At 30.5% G+C, this 21,338-nt stretch overlaps 6 protein-coding genes across 6 annotated transcripts; 2 read left to right on the forward strand and 4 right to left on the reverse strand.

The window, feature by feature from the left end:
* Positions 1-72: 72 nt before the first annotated feature.
* Positions 73-2,810, forward strand: PPL_06856 (ABC transporter A family protein; the record flags this gene model as incomplete). The annotated part of the gene is made up of 4 exons (XM_020577707.1): positions 73-288; positions 372-1,164; positions 1,251-1,395; positions 1,469-2,810. The coding sequence occupies 4 exons, from the start codon at positions 73-75 to the stop codon at positions 2,808-2,810; spliced, it is 2,496 nt and encodes an 831-aa protein (XP_020432155.1).
* A 178-nt stretch (positions 2,811-2,988) lies between these two features.
* PPL_06857 (uncharacterized protein) lies at positions 2,989-3,315 on the reverse strand (the record flags this gene model as incomplete). Its single annotated transcript, XM_020577708.1, has 1 exon — positions 2,989-3,315. One exon carries the CDS (start codon positions 3,313-3,315, stop codon positions 2,989-2,991), a length of 327 nt encoding a protein of 108 aa, XP_020432156.1.
* A 678-nt stretch (positions 3,316-3,993) lies between these two features.
* PPL_06858 (ABC transporter A family protein) lies at positions 3,994-6,715 on the reverse strand (the record flags this gene model as incomplete). Its single annotated transcript, XM_020577709.1, has 6 exons — positions 3,994-4,387; positions 4,450-5,081; positions 5,166-5,316; positions 5,391-5,652; positions 5,719-6,144; positions 6,202-6,715. The coding sequence occupies 6 exons, from the start codon at positions 6,713-6,715 to the stop codon at positions 3,994-3,996; spliced, it is 2,379 nt and encodes a 792-aa protein (XP_020432157.1).
* A 331-nt stretch (positions 6,716-7,046) lies between these two features.
* PPL_06859 (uncharacterized protein) lies at positions 7,047-11,985 on the forward strand (the record flags this gene model as incomplete). The annotated part of the gene is made up of 11 exons (XM_020577710.1): positions 7,047-7,076; positions 7,534-7,599; positions 7,726-8,368; positions 8,470-8,520; positions 8,594-8,738; positions 8,804-10,144; positions 10,508-10,573; positions 10,611-10,654; positions 10,992-11,571; positions 11,633-11,669; positions 11,734-11,985. 11 exons carry the CDS (start codon positions 7,047-7,049, stop codon positions 11,983-11,985), a joined length of 3,255 nt encoding a protein of 1,084 aa, XP_020432158.1.
* A 236-nt stretch (positions 11,986-12,221) lies between these two features.
* On the reverse strand, positions 12,222-15,367 carry kif5 (kinesin-1; the record flags this gene model as incomplete). The annotated part of the gene is made up of 5 exons (XM_020577711.1): positions 12,222-12,513; positions 12,580-12,764; positions 12,832-13,252; positions 13,532-15,003; positions 15,086-15,367. 5 exons carry the CDS (start codon positions 15,365-15,367, stop codon positions 12,222-12,224), a joined length of 2,652 nt encoding a protein of 883 aa, XP_020432159.1.
* Positions 15,368-17,293: 1,926 nt separating this feature from the next.
* PPL_06861 (calcium-binding EGF-like domain-containing protein) lies at positions 17,294-21,204 on the reverse strand (the record flags this gene model as incomplete). The annotated part of the gene is made up of 16 exons (XM_020577712.1): positions 17,294-18,471; positions 18,536-18,781; positions 18,843-18,923; positions 19,168-19,209; positions 19,275-19,522; positions 19,587-19,652; positions 19,718-19,771; positions 19,831-19,893; positions 19,960-20,013; positions 20,067-20,129; positions 20,195-20,254; positions 20,338-20,493; positions 20,548-20,781; positions 20,839-20,957; positions 21,024-21,052; positions 21,126-21,204. The coding sequence occupies 16 exons, from the start codon at positions 21,202-21,204 to the stop codon at positions 17,294-17,296; spliced, it is 2,772 nt and encodes a 923-aa protein (XP_020432160.1).
* Positions 21,205-21,338: the final 134 nt, after the last annotated feature.

The raw sequence follows: 21,338 nt of genomic DNA on the forward strand, positions 1-21,338 counted from the left end.
ACTTCAATTCTTCTTCTTTTTCTTCTTTTTAATATTTATGTTTATAGAAATTAGATAGACAGAAAAAAAAAGATGGTACAAAAAGCATCTTTATTTCAACAATTTTATGTACTTTTGTATAAGCAATATCTTCTATTGGCCAGAAATAAAGCTTTGACATTCTTTAGATTGACAACACCATTTTGGGCGACACTTATTTATTTCATTGTTTTCAAGAGTTTGTCAGGTAAAGTTGACAAACCAAACTTCAATCCAATTGAATCAATTGTTTCAGATTATCAAGTTGGCGTAAGTTATTTTTATTCTAAAACCGAAAATAATAATGTCGTTATTAATTTATTATTTGGAATATCTTCTTTTAATATTATTAGGCTGATTATGATTTACAATATAATTTCGGAAATATAAGTGATGCGAATAAACAAATAATATTGAATAGTATTCAAACAACGATGGGATGGCAGTCATCGAGAATGATGGAGCTCTCTGGTGATATCGATCAACTCGATTATTTCGATGGTCAGTTGACAAGCCAAGTCAATTCCAACATGTCTTTTGCCAGTGTGTTTTTCGATCAGGTCAACGATACCAATATCTATTACAATTTGGCGTACAACCAGAATGACGGTCTCGTTAAATCATCGTTGATCATCCAGTATCAATGGGGAATGAGTGACCAACTTCGTTATGCCAAAGCGATTCGATACGCCATTGAGAAGGGTATCATCGATGTATTCAGTCAGGGTCAAGCAAAGGTGACAACCTACAACCAAGAAGCACCAAACTTTTTAGCGGATAACGGATTGCCACCCTCGACTACCATTCTCGCAATGTTCTATCCTACTTTTATTGTATTCGGTATTACATTCCCATTCATCTTGTTTGTCTACTTGATCGTCGAGGAGAAAGAACGTAAGATTCGTTCATATCTCAGAGCGTTCGGTGTAATCGATACCATCTACTTTTCAACTTGGATTATCGATGGTATGCTCGTTGCACTCTTCAACACCATTGTAATTATGATCTTTGGTTATGCAGCCAAGATTCAATTCATAAGCAATTGTGCTTCCTCTGTCATCTTTGTCGTACTCATGACTTATCAACTCAGTTTAGTTGGTATCGGTGTTTTATTATCTTCTCTATTATCACGTACAAGAGCAGCAAGTAAGTAATTAATTAGATTAATCGATAGTTATCTATTATTATTTAACTAACATATCCTATTCTATTCTTTTATTTGTATATTAAAGTGATTTTCGCTGTTATTATCTATTGTGTTGCTTTGGCTGGTTCCATTGTTTTATCAATGATGACAGACGTTTTGTATGGTCTTTGGAGTGATAAAGCAAAGTATTATAATTGGTTAATTGCATTCCAAGTAATCTCACCATTAAAGTAAGTTTAATTTATTTACAAACAAAACTTTTGTTATCATATTTAATACTAACATTTTGCTTTAAATTAATAGTTTCTTGAAACTTATGGTTGATATTTCAACAGTAACAATTAATGCCAACTTTAACTCATTCGCTGGAAATCAGAATATCAAGGGTGGAGAATACGAGTGGTCTAATTTCGTTAACCATATCAACACTACCAATGGTGACAGACCTGTGACCACCTCTTACAATACCAACAGCTATATCTTCATTGCAACACTGATCTACTTGTTCTTGGCTTGGGTCTTTGATAAGGTTATTCCCGATGATTTCGGAGGTAGAAGAGTTCCATGGTTTTTCGCAACCAAATCATTCTGGTGGCCAGATTCCGTCCCAGAGGAAATCCATGAACACGACCTACACACCCATATCAACTCTAGCGATCCAGACATCCAAAGTGAATCTACCAATGTTAACCTCGACAATTTCGACAACTATTCATTGGTTGTAAGAAACTTGGTCAAGCGTTACGGTTCAAAGAAGGTTGTGGACAACTTGTCATTCAGTGCAGAGAAAGGAAAGATTATTGCAATGTTGGGTCATAACGGTGCTGGTAAAACAACAACCATCAACATGATTACCGGTCAGACAACTATTACTGGTGGTAACATCTTTGTACACGGATACAATGTAAATACTCAAATCGATTATGTAAAGACAATGCTTGGATTATGTCCACAGTTTGATGTATACTGGCCTGATTTCACAGCACGTGAACATCTCACCATTATGACACTCGTCAAAGAGAAACGTACAAATATCAAACATGACATCAATGAAATTCTTCAAAGTGTAAGATTGTCCTCGGTTGCCGACAACATTGTTAGTTCTTATTCAGGTGGTATGAGACGTCGTTTATCAGTTGCCATTGGAATCATTGGTGATCCTCAAGTGATTGTTCTCGATGAACCAACCACTGGAATCGATCCAGCCAATCGTCGTTACATCTGGAAGCTTATCAAGAGTATCAAGAAAGATAAATTGATTCTCTTGACAACTCACTCGATGGAAGAAGCCGATGCACTCGGTGACAAGATTATCATTATGGATGGTGGAAAACTCTCTGGTGCTGGAACATCTCTTCATTTGAAAGATCGTTTCGGAACAGGTTACAAATTACATTTGGTCACAACAAATATTGAAGAAGCACAAAGATTAGTTCAACATCATTTACCAATCGCCAAACTCGATCGTATTAACTCTATGAATTTGGTATACACAATTCCATCGATGGAACAACTCTCATCATTCTTGAAATTCCTTACCGTTGAAAAGAGTATTGACAAACTCATCACTGATTGGCAAATTCAAAACACAACATTGGAGGATGTATTCTTGCAGATGGTCAGAAAACCAGAAGATAAAAAGTAAAACCAAATAACATCTAAAAAACACCAAACATTTTATATAAAATAAAATTTCAAATACAATATTATTTATTTATATATATAAATCATATATATAATGAATATAAATCTAAAAGATGCTTTTTTTTTTTTTTTTTTTAGTGGTGACCGATCAGGATTTGACTAGAGTAAATGAGAATTCTTTAATGTTCCTGTGCATCTACTCTTTCCCTTAAAAGTTTATTTTCTCTTTCTAGTGCTGCAATTTGCTTTTCCTTTTCTAGCATATCAGTAGCTACATCTTTAAAGTCTTTGATTACTTTTTGTTGACAAATTCCATTAATAAAACCATTGTTCTCATAATTAACTTCTAAAGGTTGATTTGCTTGATGATTGATGGATTGAGGGATAGCTGGGGGTTGGATCTCTTCTTCAGGAACAACTTTAGGGTTAGCTTGTAGTATGATATCTCCTTTAGAAATTAGTCCAACCAAAAATTTATATGAAATACCACCATACTTATAAACCATATATACTCCGAGCGCTCCAATCCAATTGCCAATAATACATCACCACCAGCCACCAATAAAGGAAAATACTTTGGTTGAATGATTTTTTGAGCAAAACTAACAATTGTATTTTTAATTTCTTCAAAAAAGAGGGTCCAATTAAATTTGGTAACCCATTCCTGAAGTTGATATAAAAAAAGTACTTTTGGAAAGGTAGAAATTTCTTTATTCATTATGTTTAGTTTTAATTTTATAGTTGAAAAAGTGTTATTTAGTTTTTTTGTTTCCTTTTTTTTTTCTTTTTATAACAATTGTTTTGTGTTGGATAAAAAAAAATTTAAAATTTTAATTTTTAATGAATTAACAATTAAGTTGTTAATTCATTAACATTAGTATTTAGTGATAAACAACTAATGCTGCTACCGGTATTCTAGATAAAATCTAGTAATGGGTATTATCAGATAAATTTTTATTAAAAATATCCTTCCAAGTAGTTTTTTAATAAAAATCTTGATTGTGAAACTAAAAATCATTTCAACTCTAATGTTATATTTAAATAAGAATTGACTTCAATTTTTTCCATTTATTTGGAATATTTGTAATGAGTTATTTAATACAGTTATTTTCTTTTTTATTTATTTATTTTTATTTTATTTTTAGCCATTGAATCTTAAATGGATCTTTTAAAAATGAAAATATTTATTGTGCACCATTTGATTCTTCACGTTCAACCATCTTCATAAAGATCTCTTCAAGACTGGTTTGACTGACACCCCATTCTTTGATACCGAGTTCATGTTTGTTCTTAGAGATAATATCAAAGATGGTACTGATATCAGAGTCTTTTGGAATCAAGAATATCAATTCATCACTGACTGATTCTTGTTGCATTGCCATTGGGTAGTTGTCAAGTACGAATTTGATGAGTGACGAGCGGAAACCTTCATTCAATGGAACGATTTGCAGTTTGAATCCATTACCGTATCTATTCTTCAAATAGATTGGTGATCCAACACATTGCAATCTACCTGATGCAATAATGGCAATCTTATTGGACAATACATCTGCTTCTTCCATATTATGTGTTGTAATTCTAATACAAAAAACATATTAATAAATCTTAATATTTAACAATGTTTTGTTTGTGTTACTTACAGAATAGTTTTATCATGTCTGATTTCTTGAATGATATCCCATACACTTCTACGTGCATCTGGATCGAGACCTGTTGATGGTTCGTCGAGGAGAATCAATTTGTTGTTTCCAAGCAATGCGATTGAGATTGAGACACGACGTTTCATGCCACCCGATAACTCTGTTATCTTTTTGTTTCTATGTTCTGCTAATTTAACCATACCCAACACATAGTCGATATGTTCGAGAATCTTCTGGCGAGTATCAAACAGACCTTTCAGTTTCGAGTAGAACTCCAAGTGTTGTTGAATGGTCAAGTCATCATAGAGAATATCGTGTTGTGGACAAAATCCAAGGAAGTTATAGATGCTGTGCATTTCATTTCTAATCGATAGACCATTGATGAAAGCATCACCACTCGTTGGTTGATACATACCACCAATGATGTGAATGAATGTTGTCTTACCAGCACCGTTTGGTCCGAGCAATCCAAGAATCTCACCTTCACCAGATGTCAAACAAAAGTTAACGAGTGCTTCTTTCACGACACCCTTTGTCTTGTAAGTCTTTTTTATATTGATTGCTTTCAACAAGAACTTTTGATTTGAATGTGCTTTGGTTCTTTCATTTGCACAATCTTGGTCTTCTTCAAACTACAAACATTATTATAACCAATTTACATACTTATAAGTAATGATATTTACTAAATATAGTTAAAGCAATATAATATAACTTACAATATCATCAGTATCATTTACAAGTAATGATGTCTCTTCTACCTGATGATTTTCAAAAATTTTCTTTTTGAAAAGTTTTTTCATATCATAAAATGGATAGAATGGTGATAATGTAACACCGAATTCTCTTGGAATTACATTGTTTAAGTACCTATTAAATATTTATTTTATAATTAGTTAAAGGTTCAATATTTGTATTGTTAATGATTTAATATGTTAACTTACACTCCAAGCAAGAAAAATACAATTGCTTCCATAACGAGAGTAACTACTACTCTACCATACTCTGAATAGTTACTTAGTGATGTCATATTACTATATGCATCATCATAGGTACTCAAAGTAATAAAGTTTGCATAGAGTCCATGTGAAAATGCGAATTGTGGTACCCATAGATATGGAAGTGGAACTGTCTTTAATCCAAATACAAATAGGTCTAAAATAGAACCGACCAAAGGTGTTACCAATATAAATATATAAGAAATAACTAAAATTATAAGAAAATATTAATATATTATCTATTATATCTATTAAAAATGATAAAGTAACTTACTTGCAGATGTTTTTGATTTCCAAAAGAATGCACTAAAGAGGAATGCCAATGATACCAACGCGAAACCATAGACAACAATCAATAAGATAATTCTGAATGGTTCTTTCAAGAAGTATGGAAGTGATCCTCCTAAACCCATGACAATCATTACAGTGGCAATGATAAGGTATAGAATGATAAAGAATAGGTAGTTGGAAAGAATATAGGTAATATTCTTCAAACCCATCATACTCATAACTTGGAACAGCTTCTTCTCTTTCTCTTGAACCAAATTGAATACAAATACTGGGAAGATAAATGTAAAGACAATCGGTAGGAAGAGCATCGCTTGCATATATGGAAATGAGTCAATATTGGAATTAATTCTTACTTCGTATATAGAGAGGTCTCCATTTATTGAATAGTTTTGTCCCATTGCTATTTTAACTATTTTTAAATGTTAAATAAATAAAAATTTAATAAAATAAATAAATAAATACTTACTAAATGCATTGTTTAACATCGATATTAAATCATCATCCCTCGCACTCCAACCAATATTTAAAAATTGATCATTCTCTTGATCGTAGTGAGCAGAGTAGAAATTCTCAAAGGTGTAGTTTAGAATCTTTTTCGATATTGAGAGTTCGTTGAATGTGATACCATAAGATGGAGTGAAGTTTGAAAAATTGGGAGAACTATCATTTTGGACTTTGGGAACTAATGATTTGTTGTGGTAAAAATCATAGATAGCTTGATCCATTGTGGTATAGGAAATCTCTCTATAAGCTGGAATTTTAACTTCTACATAAGAATTGTTGTAGATCATAACTATACTCTCCTTAACATTTCCAAGAAGAGTGGTATTGGGTTGATAGACACTGTTAATTCCAGCAGCATCCCAGCCAGCAGGTGGATTTTTGAACCAATAGTATGATGCAGATCTATCTTCATACAAATGGGGACTAGAAGAAACATCGTACTTTATCTTACTCTCAGAACTATAGGAACTACCCATTTCTTTAAACATTACAATGAGAAGACTCATCAATATTATAGGAAAGATCAGTTGTGTAACATTTGTTTTGATCTGTTTGATTTGTAATATAAAATTTCTATGCAACTTTTTGAAAGATGATTAAATATTAATAATTTTATATCAATTGTTTTTTTTAACATTTCTACTTACCAAAGCTGCAATTTGACCTCTAATTGTGATCATTATTGATCATAGGTCACTTTTTGTTTACTTTATTTCCAAAAAGAATTTCGTCGTGTATTTGTTATTTTTTTGATGTAGATAATTATGATAAATAATTATATTAAAAATAAATGGAAATATATAAACAATGATTAATCTTATTCCTGATGGTTTGATTGTTAATAGTAACTAATACGATCATCTTTGTTGTTTCTATTTAGCACACTTTTTTTTTCATTGACCATCAAATTTAATGTTTGTATTTATAAAACATTGCTATTTTAAGTATTACAACACACTCTAATGGTGTTAAGTAATAATTTATTTTTACTATTTATTTATTTAAACAACACCCAATCATTGTTGATATTCATAAACTATCACAGTATGAATCATTTGATTACAACTGTCCTCTTCTATTTATTTAGTTTTTTTTAAATTAAAAAATATATATATAGAGACATAATACAAAAAAAGAAATATAGAAAAATATGGTGAAGAAAGCATCTATATTTCAACAATTTTATGTACTTTTGTATAAGCAATACCTACTTTTAGTTCGTAATAAATTTTTGACATTCTTTAGATTGACAACACCATTATGGGCAACTCTTATATATTTTATTATTTTTAAGAGTTTGTCAATAGATAAACAAACCTTTCATCCAGTTGAACCAATTGTTTTTAATTATCAAGTACATGTAAGTTTAAATTATAAAATTGTTTTTTGAAAATAAAATTGGAGAGAATGAAAAAAAGAATGAAGAGATTGATCGTTTATATTTTTTTTTAAATTATTTTTATTAATTTTTAATTATTATTATTAGGCTGATTATGATTTACAATATAATTTCGGAAATGTAAGTGATGCAGCTAGAAAAAGAATATTGAATAGTATTCAAACAACGATGGGATGGCAACCATCGAGAATGATGGAGCTACCGAATGGCACTGATCAACAATCGTATTTCAGTGGTCAGTTGACAAGCCAAGTCAATGCCAACATGTCTTTTGCCAGTGTGTTTTTCAATCAGACCGACGATACCAATATCTATTACAATTTGGCATACAACCAGAATGACGGTCTAATCAAATCATCGTTGATCATCATGCGAGACGATGGTGATGATCAACTCCGTTATTCCAAAGCGATTCGCTATGCCATTGAGAAGGGTATCATCGATGTATTCACTCAGGGTCAAGCAAAGGTGACAACCTACAGTCAACAGCCACCAAGTTTTCGAACTGGCAATCGATCCATTAAAGTATCGACTTCCATTCTCGCAATGTTCTATCCAGTATTCCTTGTACTAGGTATTACATTCCCATTCATCTTGTTTGTCTACTTGATCGTCGAGGAGAAAGAACTCAAGATTCGTGCATATCTGAGAGCATTCGGTGTCATCGATACCATCTACTTTTCAACTTGGATTATCGATGGTATGCTCGTTGCACTCTTCAACACCCATTGTAATTATGATCTTTGGTTATGCAGCCCAAGATCGAATTCATAAGCAATTGTGCTTCCTCTGTCATCTTTATCATTCTCATGACTTATCAACTCAGTCTAGTCGGTATCGGTGTTTTATTATCATCTATACTATCACGTACAAGAGCAGCAAGTAAGTAATTAATTAGCTTGTAGATAGTTACCATTAACTAATCAAACTAACAATTGTCTTCTCTTTATTATAGTGATTTTTGCCATTATTATTTTTTGCATTGTATTGATTGGCTCCCTTGTTTTATCATTGTTGACAGATATACTGTATGGTCTTTGGAGTAATGAACCAAAGTATTATAATTGGTTAATTGCATTCCAAATTTTAACACCATTAAAGTAAGTTAAATATATATAGTTAATTTATCAAATTTAATATTAATTCACCATTTTAAATTAACTAGTTTCTTAAAAATAATGGTTGATATTTCAACAGTAACAATTAATACCAACTTTATGTCGTCAAAAGATAACGATCAAAATAGCAAGAGTCTACAATACGAGTGGTCTAATTTCGTTAACCATAACAACAATGCCAATAGTGACAGACCTGTGACCACTACTTACAATACCAACAACTATATCTTCATTGCAACATTGATCTACTTTTTCCTGGCTTGGTTCTTTGATAAGGTTGTACCAGATAGTTTCGGAGGTAGAAGAGTTCCATGGTTTTTCGCAACCAAATCATTCTGGTGGCCAAATTCAATTCCTGATGACGTCAACGAATATGATTTGCGTAATAATTTCAACTCAAACGATCCAGACATCCAACATGAATCAACATGTGTCAACACCGACAATTTCGACAACTATTCATTGGTTGTAAGAAACTTGGTCAAGCGTTACGGTTCAAAGAAGGTTGTGGACAACTTGTCATTCAGTGCAGAGAAAGGAAAGATTATTGCAATGTTGGGTCATAATGGTGCTGGTAAAACAACAACCATCAACATGATTACCGGTCAGACAATTATTACTGGTGGTAACATCTTTGTACAAGGTTACAATGTAAATACTCAAATCGATTATGTAAAGACCATGATTGGGTTATGTCCACAGTTTGATGTATACTGGCCTGATTTCACAGCACGTGAACATCTCACCATTATGACACTCGTCAAAGAGAAACGTACAAATATCAAACATGACATCAATGAAATTCTTCAAAGTGTAAGATTGTCCTCGGTTGCCGACAACATTGTTAGTTCTTATTCAGGTGGTATGAGACGTCGTTTATCAGTTGCCATTGGAATCATTGGTGATCCTCAAGTGATTGTTCTCGATGAACCAACCACTGGAATCGATCCAGCCAATCGTCGTTACATCTGGAAGCTTATCAAGAGTATCAAGAAAGATAAATTGATTCTTTTGACAACTCACTCAATGGAAGAAGCCGATGCACTCGGTGACAAGATTATCATTATGGATGGTGGAAAACTCTCTGGTGCTGGAACATCTCTCCATTTGAAAGATCGTTTCGGAACAGGTTACAAATTACATTTGGTCACAACAAATATTGAAGAAGCACAACAACTAGTCCAAAATCAATTACCAGTTGCCAAACTCGATCGTATTAACTCTATGAATTTGGTATACACAATTCCATCGATGGAACAACTCTCATCATTCTTGAAATTCCTTACCGTTGAAAAGAGTATTGACAAACTCATCACTGATTGGCAAATTCAAAACACAACATTGGAGGATGTATTCTTGCAGATGGTTAGAAAACCAGAAGACAAAAAGTAAAACAAAATTTAACAACAAAATCTCATATAACAAACTAACAAACTATTATATGTATAATACAATTCAAAGATAATAAATATATTATCTATAATATAATAAATAAATAAAATTTTAATGTAATTTCATTAACATAGTCACTACATAAAAAAAAAAAAATCAATTGTTTACCTTTCAGAAATTTATTTCTCATGATTACACTCACCGACTGGTGGAATTTAATCACTAAAATTTTAAATATTAGATATATAAAAAATAGATTACCCACTGCAACACTGTCCAAAATTAATCCAATCACAATCAGAAAAAATAAATTTCTTCCCCAATTTCATCTATATAACAATTTTTCATTTATCTGATAGTATGGAGGTACCACACCAATCGGAAAAGATAAATCTGAATCTCTACAATGCAAATTACACATGGTTGTATATATTATTTTATTTTTACTCTTATATCAAAAAGAGGAAGATCATTAATTTTCCCCAAGAATATTTTATTGATCCCAGGTATGTGATAGTAACTGGTTAGCAGGCAATTTACAAAAAATTTAATAAATAATTTTCTTTCAAATACTCTTTGAAAGTATAAATATTATAATAATTATTCTTTTAATAATTATTCAAAGAGAAAAAATGTTTATTCAATTAACAAATATTAAAAGATTGTTCATAGTTCTAATATTATGTTTTTTCATTTCTTTTTCAAAAGGATGTTTTTATTCTAAAAAGATTTTTGATATTAGTAACCCAAATCAAATACTACATAAAGATTTTAAAGGTTGGATAGATATATATTTCTAATTAAAAACAAATTCCACTGATACTAATCAATATTCTTTCAAAGATTGTCATTTCACAAATTCAAAATGGGTGGATCCTAGAATTTCTCAATGGAGTTGTGTAGATGGAAGAGGTGACAAAAGTGAACTTGGAACTTTGGGAGGTGACTCTGGTGAATTTTTGCTTGGTGTGGCTGCTTGGCAACAGATAACCGGAACTTCAGATGATTATATTATTGATAAAATGCAAATTTTATTTAATGATTTTCTTGAAATCCAACCGAATCCAATGTATATGCATACTGACGATCATGCAGAAGAGTTGGCCACCACTAAAATGAGAGAAATTTTCAATGACCCAAACTTGGTCATTAATTTTACCAATCCTGATCCCGAGTATCAAGATGAATTAATGAATCTTCTTACCGATAAGAATTATATTGGCTGTGGTCATATCAGATTAATAATGAATAATCCTGACAAATATAACCTTTCTACAAAGATAGTATCCGAATACCTGAGACATTTTTATTATAACCTGTGGGTTGAAGATTATGATAAGAATGTAGTATACTTTACAACAGAAAAGAATCAAACTAAACAACCTTGTTTTTTGTTGGGATTACATGGAGATCATCACGAGTCGTAAGTTTAAAAAATTTCTAATTATACAATTACAAACTTTATTCTTACAAAATTTTTCCAGATCAAGTATGATAGTAGATATTACTAATTTTGGAAAAGTAAGTTGCAAAAAATAAAGATCATGTTTCAACATTTCTCTAATAATAGATTTTTTTAATATAGTGTGAAAATAGGGTATTAACAACAATTCCAAACCCTCAAAATTGTGATAGTTCATTTATTTTCCATAGCAATAAAGTTTTAGATGCAAGTATAAGAGGTAGAGTAAAGAGATTCTTCTCCAATCGTTTGGATAAGGAATATAGTAAATTCTCTGATATTGTTGATCAAATTTATTCAAAATGGCAAAAGCTATCGGTTGGATTCTTGGCACCCAATCTACCAATATACCAAGTGAATATCACAATTCATTAGAGAAAAAAAATCGAAAAAGTACCACTCGAGGCTCTAATCATACAGCATAACTTAACATAATAAACTATTTAAAGAAAATAAATATTTGAAATAAATATATATATATATATGTTTTTGTAAGGATTTATTATTATTATTACAATTTTGAAATATAACAATGAACTTTTGAATTAACTGACTTTATAATTATTATTTAGTTGCTAGTTCATAAAGTATTTAAGCGCTTGATAATTAAATTAATATAATTTCTTTCCTGTTTTCTTTAGGAATTGTTGACCGAAATCCAATTTAATTTCATATGCTCTCTTCATTGATTTCTCATCGCTTCTAACAACTTTAACTGCTCTTCTATTCATTAGTAATCTTTGTGCTGTTGTCAATTCATTTTGAAGATCTTGACATTTCTCCATGAGTTGTGAGTATTGTTGTTGTAAATCTTCATTTTCGCAAACCTGTTTATCGACTTGTAGTTGTAATGATTGATTTTGCTCTTCCAATTTCTTTACAATTTCATTTGATTTACTTGAACTAAAAATTTGATTATAATTAATATATATGAATTGATACTTGATTATTATATATTTAATAACATACATTTCAATTTGTTGATTTTGAGCTTTTTGTTTATATTGCTTTTCTTGGTTTAATTTGTTTTGTAGTGATTGAAGTTCGGATTGTAAATTTGTAATTTGTGTTTGTTGTAACTTTGATTTCATAGCAACATCCTCTTTAAATAATAAATGTTCCTGTAACTGTAAATCACCATTACTTTTTAATACCTAGTAATAATAAATATTTATAATTAGTAAATCTCAAGATATTTTTGATGTTTATCATTATAGTTACTTTAATTTCCTGTAATAATTTAAATTCTTGTGATTTCATATCTGATGCCTCTGATTGTAATTGTAAATTGTATTCATTGAGGCTTTTCTTTTCACTTTCACTTTGTTCCAATTGAATACGTAGTTCATTGAACTCTTCACTCTCCTCGTCTTCTTGGTTGGCCGTAGAGTCAGAGGTTGTTGTGTCGGTGGTGGTGTTATTGCTGATGCTGGTAATCGATTCATCTGGTATGTGGGTATTTGGTGTTGATTGTTGAGAGCTCAGGTTTGGAGAGGTGATGCCATTGGTTGATATTGACTTTCTCGCTCTCTGAGGACTGCCAACCGCTGCAGTAAGTCTGATCCTCTCATTCTCGACCATCGATTGCAATCGCTTCGATAGATCTTTGTTTTCCTGTTCAACTTCGCAGTATTTGAGTCGACTGTCGTTCAGCAGTTGTTCGGTGCCGGCCAACTCTGTGGCGAGTTGTTGTTGTCGTTGCTCCAGTTGTGCTATACGATTCTGTAACTGAAGCTTTATCTGCATGCTGAGGATCTCCTCTTCGGATAGGTTTCTTATAACCTCCTCTATGTTGATATCCTCGTTTCCACCTGCTAGCGAATCCAGGTCGGATGACGTGGAGATGCTGCGGCTGATTCTACCTTCCGACGAGTTGGCGTCGCCCTCCAAATAGTCGGTTTGATTCTTTCGCTCGAGATACTGAATCACTTGAGATGCCAGTATTCTCAAATCGTCAACTTGTTGGCTGAGTGAAGTAATGCGAAGTTCACGATTCTCTACTTCCACCTTCAAGCTTCTCTCAGCGTCTTTGTAGCTCTTTGACTCTTGGTCGGCATTTCTCATTGATTCCTTTGTTACTTCGAGTTGTGATCGAACTTGTTGCAACTCCTCCTTCGTAGATTCATATTGCATGGTAATCTCTGAGAGTTCATCCTTGAATTTATCGACCAACTGTTGATTCTCCTCTTTGATTCTGTCGATTTGCATTGTCAACTCGACCATTGCCATTGGGTCATACAACGAAGGGGTACCATTCTCTGAGGAAGGTGATGTTCGTCCACCACTTCCATTGGCAACACCTGCACTTGCAGCTGCCAGACTGTTTACAAGTGGCGTCGACAAGGCAACACTGTGACGGTGTGACGCGCTGCCTGCTGGCGAACTCACTGGCGACGATGTCAGAGCTGTCGAATGTCTATTGCTTGCTTTACTGGGTGTAGATGTATTATTGTTACTGGTGGCTGTGGTAGTTGGACTGGTGGCAGCAGGTGGTGGCGGTGCGGCCAAACATAGCAGCTGCTCGGGTATTGGCGATCCCGGTATATATTCTGGCGACTTCATATACTCCACCAATTTTTCCAGTGACAGCGAATAGTGCTTCAAACTCGACAGTTCTTTAGTGAGTACTCCAATGATAGCAAGTAGTTCAGCTGCCGACTTTTGAGAGTTGACTTTAACGGTATTCTTAATGGTCTTTGCACGCGATCCAAATTTCAAAGTGGAGATTGTCTCTTCAACATTGGAAACATGTGGAGAAGCTGTAATCATCAACGTTGTCTTGGTGTTTCCACCGAGAGATTCCTGTAGGATACGAGTGAGCTTGGAATCACGGAACGGAATGTGCTCACGCTTCGACTCTGTCAGAGCATGTATACAATTACCGAGCAGAGACAACGACTGGTTGATCTTCTTTGCCTCCTCAAGAGTCTGTCCCTCTGCACCGGTCTTGGCGACCTTTTCAGAACCCGCCAAATCGACGAGATTCAACTTTCCACGCTTGATGGAACCGTCCTTTGATTTCTGTTCGATCGTCAGAATCAACAGTGAATGCGAACGAGACGATCGCTGATTCATATTGGTTTTGGAGACGGAACGTGATTGTTCACCCAACGCAATCAGATCCATGATTTCATGCTCGTCGGCAACAAACTCCTCTGTCAATCCTTCAATCCAAATTCCATTGGCTTTCGATTCTCTTATCTTCAAATTGGTATTCTTTGGATTCAAAAGATCCTTGATAATCTCCATATAGATCTCTACGAACGAACACTTTATAGTGAATTCCGATCCCGATGTATCCTCTGCAATCTTGTTGAATATATGAACATTCGTTCTTGGAATGATACCTGCTAACTCTGGATCTTTATCTTCTGATCCAAACATTGTAAATGTCTAAAAATAAAATAATTTAATTAATATTTCTTCTTCTTCTTCTTCTTTCCAATATATAGATATTTCTTTCTTTCTTTCTTACTTTTCCAGAACCAGTTTGTCCATATGCAAATATAGTACCGTTGTATCCATTTAAGACATCATCAACAGTACTCTTTACTATTTCGAAAATCTCTTCTTGATGTGTGTCAGGTGGAAATACACGATCGAATGTAAAAGGTACTTGATTTCCACCCTGATTCATAATCAACTGTGTTCCCTCACCCGGAAATTGTACGACCACCTGATCTTGATCACCACTCTTCTCCCTTGCATTCAATGGTCTAAACCTAGCAATAACTCTGATATTACAACTAGTTGCCATCGTTTATTTTGCTATTATATATAGATATTATATATATTTATATTTATATTGATATTGATATTGATATATATATTAAAATTATATTTATTTTATTATTAAAAGTAACTTTACTTTTTTTTTTTGTTTTATATATTAACTTTTGTACTATTACACTAAAATAAAAATTAATAAATAATAAATATAGAATTAAATGATTGATTTAATTTGATTCATATATAGATAGATAGATAAATGATTGAATTTTATAATTTGATTTGATTTCAAATGAATGAAAAACAATATCTTATAAAAATAAATGATATATTTAGAATAAATCTTGTTATTGATTGTTGCTTTTATATTAAATAATAATAATAGCTTATTACTCAAACAAAACACACACCCTCTGTGGACTAAGTGCGAATATTGGTTAATAATTGGCTAAATTGAAATAGAATAGTTATTGTTGCTATGATGATGATGTGAATAAAGTTTTTGGTTGTTGCTATGATGAATGAACATACACAACAAAACTTCTTTCAACTTTGAAATGAACACACCAACACTTTAAATATATATGGTTCTATTGACAAAAACAATAAATATCAACACACATAAAACAATATTTGAAAAAAAAAAACAAAAATAAACAACCGATTTTTGCAACTATCTTTCCTCTTTATGTTACTACTACTGTGTATGACCACCACTACTACTTCTATATTGGTACTAATTAATTAATTAAATTCTATATTGTTGCTTTTATTAAGTAGGTCCTTAATGCCAAAGAAAAGATGAAAGAAATGTATGTTTGCAAATCCAAAAAAAAAACAATAATGAAAAATCAAAAAAAAAAAAAAAAAAGTTAAATTAAAAACAACTCATTATCTAATAAGTGAACACCACCCCCTTCTTAAGTTGAAAAAAATAAAAAAAAATGAAAATTGAAATGTTTTTTAATTTTTTTATTTTAATTGTTTAAATTTATATTTGGTTGGACATATATTCATTTATTTGTTTTAGAAAGTATTGAAATATCTATAGATCTTTGAAAATGATTTATAAAAAAATTGATAAATTTAACTTTTTATAAAAAAATTAACAAACAAAAATTATTTGTGCAGTATTTCTGAAGTAATAAAATATTTTTTGTTTTAGAGATATAAATTTATTTTCTTAAAAATCAATTAATAGGATTAAGATATAATAATTTATGATTATTTGATTCAAATTGTTTCATAAAGATTCATAGGGTTTTTGGCAGTAAAAAGGTGTCAGTTTATATGACCATTATTAACTGTATTTAAGAGCTCTATTGAGTTTAAAATGAATGGCATCTAGTATATTTATCTCATGAATACCCAAGAATTTTAAAAAACATTCAGGTCCTGACAGGTTGTTTGTATATCAAATTTAGTTAAGTATTCATTTTAAGTAAAAAAATATTATGTGTTTTCGAATATAGATGACAAGTGAGATGTCTTGTACAGTTGTCGAATATACTAAAAATAGTTAAACAAAATTATTTATTAGTAGATCTATATCATACTCTAAAATTTCCAAAAAATCTGGGAACTAGGTAAAAACTCAAAGAATCTGGTATTTTAAATTAAATCGAGTAATGATGTTTATGTAAAATCAGATAAAAACCTTTACATTTTGAATATGAAGAAGAGTCTAAAAATTTGTTTTTGCAATAATTTAATTGTTATTTAAAAAACAGTTTAATTTTATAAAATTGGTTTTAATTATATCAAATAAAGGGTTAGAGAAATGAAAATAATTGCCTTATATAGTCATTATTATAAATTAAATAATGGTTTTAATAAAGTAAAAATATAATCCGAAGTTCAGGGGGGTTACCCCTCACACAAAATAAAAATTTTCAAAAATTTTAAAGATATATATAATAAATTTTCATTCGATTCATCAATTTAATCGTATTGATTATGATAGTTTATTTAATTTGTTGCCTATTCTTTTCTGTTCTTTTCTATATTTATATTTCTTTTTCAATACAAAGAATACTCCGAGACCTGCAGCCAGAATAACAACAGAAAGCACAACAACAATGGTTACGATCTTCCAAGTGGCGAATTTTTCTTTACAATCACTTTTAACATCAGTGTTGATAAGAACTGAAAAATCAGGATCTATTACACATCTATCACAGTAAGTAAGTGTCATTCCACTCAAAATACTTTCTTTAGTTTGATTAACAACTTGATTTTGAATTAAGACTGGTTTGTCGTCTGACAGCGCATATGGAAGGAATCGACCATAAAACGATACATCGTTGATTGTCATTCGCAAGAAATTCACTTCTGTTCCATTGTTGACTGAAATATCCAATTCTGAACAACCGTCATCATTATTATTGATTGAAGATATCGATTCCATTAATAGTCTCAATCGATTTAATCGATCTTTATATGACCAATTATTGATTGTAACCATCAATTTCAAACTATTCTCTGGATATAATGTTGATTGTCCTGCAAAGTTAATCAATCTACTGTTCTTTGAATATTCAATTGTTGCATTGATTTGATCTACTTCTGGTGTTGTTGATTGTAAACTGTATGTTGTGATACTGAATGTTTCATTTCCAGTTGTTGAATGAATCCATTTATTTGTTTTCAATTCTCTTACCACTGAACTTAACTCATCTATCTCTTGAATTGCAATGATGTTGAATGTGAAATTCATTCCATCTTTAACGATGACAGTTGGTGAAGGAATCGTGTTGTTTGGAAGAATAACAACACCTGGACTTAGTTGTGATTCACAATAATATCCACTATATCCATCATTACATCTACATTTTCCATCGAAACAACTTCCATGACCATTGCAATTTGATTGTGATCCACAATCTTCTTTAGGTTTAATGAAAACAGGTATCGTTTGATTATATCCATTGGCATAAACCAACAAACTATAATAAACATTTTCCACCAAACCTACTGGTAATCTACATGATAATATTGAATCATTTAATAATGTTTGTTGGCAAGGGAAGTTGGATATAATGGCAGATACATTGTATGGATTCGGTCCAAAGTTTGCACTAATTTCAACATCTTGATTATTTATCTTGAAATGGACACCGCTTATGAGTAAAGCTAAATTAGAGAAATAAAAATTAGATAAAATGAAAACAAAACAACAAATTGATATTCTACATACTTGAAGAACTATAATAATTAATAGTTGTAATAGTATCATCAAGATTAATTAAAATTGGATTTGTGCTATTTTGATTCGGAATTATACAATTAAATTGGGTTGTCGTGTTATATGTGATTTGACAATTTGAATTTCCAAAATTGGTGGCTTTGATTGCAAGTGGTGCTTTCAAGTTAAATTTTCCAAATGCTTTAATTAAAACATTGTTACCATCAATATTCTCTGATTGAATTAAATACACACTTACTAAAGTATTTTTAAAATAATTAATAAAATTTGAAAACAAATTAAAAAATAAATAACATACATTCTAATCCCCAATATATTTGTAAAGTATAGTTTTGAATTGTTGAAAATGTTAAATTTGAGCTTCCATATTCTGTGTTGACTAGATATCTAGATAATTTCAAATTATTAATATTTTAAATTTCATGATGATTTCTAGAAAATAATATAGAAGATAATTACGAAAACTGCTTATTATAAATAGCATTCGTTAAACTTAAAGGTGATTTATTTTGTCCCCATCCCAAGTTAGTTCCTTTTAAAGATAAAATAAAAGTCCCTTTTGTATAGTAATTTTTATAAGTTAGAAATATGGAATAATGAAATGAAAATATATAATACCCTACCTATTTGAGGAATGACATATTTATAACTATCCAATGAAATATCTTATTATTTATAAACAATTTAATAAAATTGAAAGGTAGTATTTTAAAAGAAAATTAATACATACTGCATTTAAAATCATTTGGAGGATTTGGTGTATTTGATGGAAGTTTTGATTTCATTTCAGACCAATAACAATAAAAACAATCTGCAACATTACCAACTAGAGTGGTTGATGTTATATCCAAATTGAATCTACAAAATGAATCATATAATTCCGTTTTTATATTCTGTGTTCCATATATTGATATCGAAACACTATCAAATGATTTAAAATCTGGTAATTGACCGCTACTACTGGTATTTTCTAACTTTCTGGAAAATAATAATTAATTTTTATAAGTGAATAAATATAAATTAGATTTAAAAGTTGACATACAACGAGAATGAATTTGAAAACCAAGATTCTGATGGTACAATTGGAACAGGTGAATTTGTAATTACTCTAAATAAAAAATGGTGTTAAAAGATATTTTTGATCGATTGAATATTTAGAATATTTATACTTACACATTGAACAAACCTGAAGCATTTTCAATTGGTGTGGAAATATTGTCAAAAATTCTAAATTTTAATTTTTGTTAATAGTTAAAATTTCCAGTTATATTAATATTATTACTCACACATCACTAAGAGAAGGTAATACTGAAAAATCTGAAGTTGAAAATGCACAATTTTTTGCTTTACTATACATAATTAAATTGAAAGGTTTAAGTAAAAAAGAAACCAGTTAAGAATTTAATGATATTTACAAATTTCTAACTTTCGGTAGGTCACCAAGAACAACCATTGCATTATCAATATCTCTAATGAATTATTAATTTTATGTTCAAGTTTGATTTGAAAACCAAATACTTACATTCTATATAAAGTTGAAGAACCAAATACAATTGGGTGTGTATTTGAAATATCATTTATAGTTCTATAATTATTTGGAAAAAATTAAAATAGTGTTTAATACAAGAAGAGTAATATAAAATAACTTACATATCGCTTAGTGTGTCAAAATAAGAGTTGGTAAAATTCAACATTCCATTTTGTTCAAACCTATTTATAGTCTTAAATGTTCTTGAAGTGATAATATTAATATGAATAATAAATATTGGAGCTTTATTTGGATTATATCTTACATAGTAGATAATGTACTTTTTGTCATAGTTGATATATCTAAAAACATTTTAAAAGTGGAAGTGAATGATATTCTTTGAAAATTTAAACTGGAATTTACACCTTTAAATATTAAGTTCAAATTTAAATCAGATATCATAGTAACTTCCGTCAAAACTCTATTTTCATAAATTAGTTAATTATTCATATTTAATTAAATTTATTCTACTTACAATGTTGTTAATTTGAGTTTTGATGGGAATGTTGGAACGGATGCCAAACTTAAATATTGAACAGTTATTCTATTTAAATTGACATTTTCAGTGTTATCAAGCAAACCCAATAATGAATAGCTTGCATTTTTATGTTGACCAGCACTTAACAAGAACGTTTGTAAATTGGGGAATATCAACTTGTCAATAACTGGTGGTTCTCCATGATCGACCCAAGTAGAAGTTACCATTAATCTGAGAAGATGTTAACATTTTCTTTTAATAACAATATTTTTCACTTAAACAACTTACAATGCAGTAATTGTTTGAAATCCACTTTGATCAATTCCACAAGTAATCGATCCTCCAGCACCTTTATTGATATCAGCGCAATCAGTTGCAGTCATGTTCCAATTCGAATTAATTTGATACTATATTTTATTTTTGTTAAAAAAAAATTATTTAAAAAAAAATAAATGTTGATAAAAAATAAATACCTGGGTAATTAACCATCTTAATGAACTCACTAAATAAAAATAATAGTAGATTTTTGTTTAATACTTTACTATATCTAAGTATGACTTAATATTATGACTTACGTTCTTGAGCATTCAAATCATAAGCATCTGATATTCCCAAAAAAGAAATAAAAAATAATAATAAATATAACTTCTTCATAATATAGAATAGAATAGTTTGTATAAATAAAAAGAAAAAAGGAAAAAAAAATAATTAATATTAAAGTTCTTTAAATATTTTAAATTAGTTCTGTTTAAAATTTCATTTTCTGATACCAATTATATTAAGTGTAA

Source organism: Heterostelium album (genome assembly GCF_000004825.1).
Source record: "Heterostelium album PN500 unplaced genomic scaffold PPL_scaffold6, whole genome shotgun sequence".
Lineage (NCBI taxonomy): Eukaryota > Evosea > Eumycetozoa > Acytosteliales > Acytosteliaceae > Heterostelium > Heterostelium album.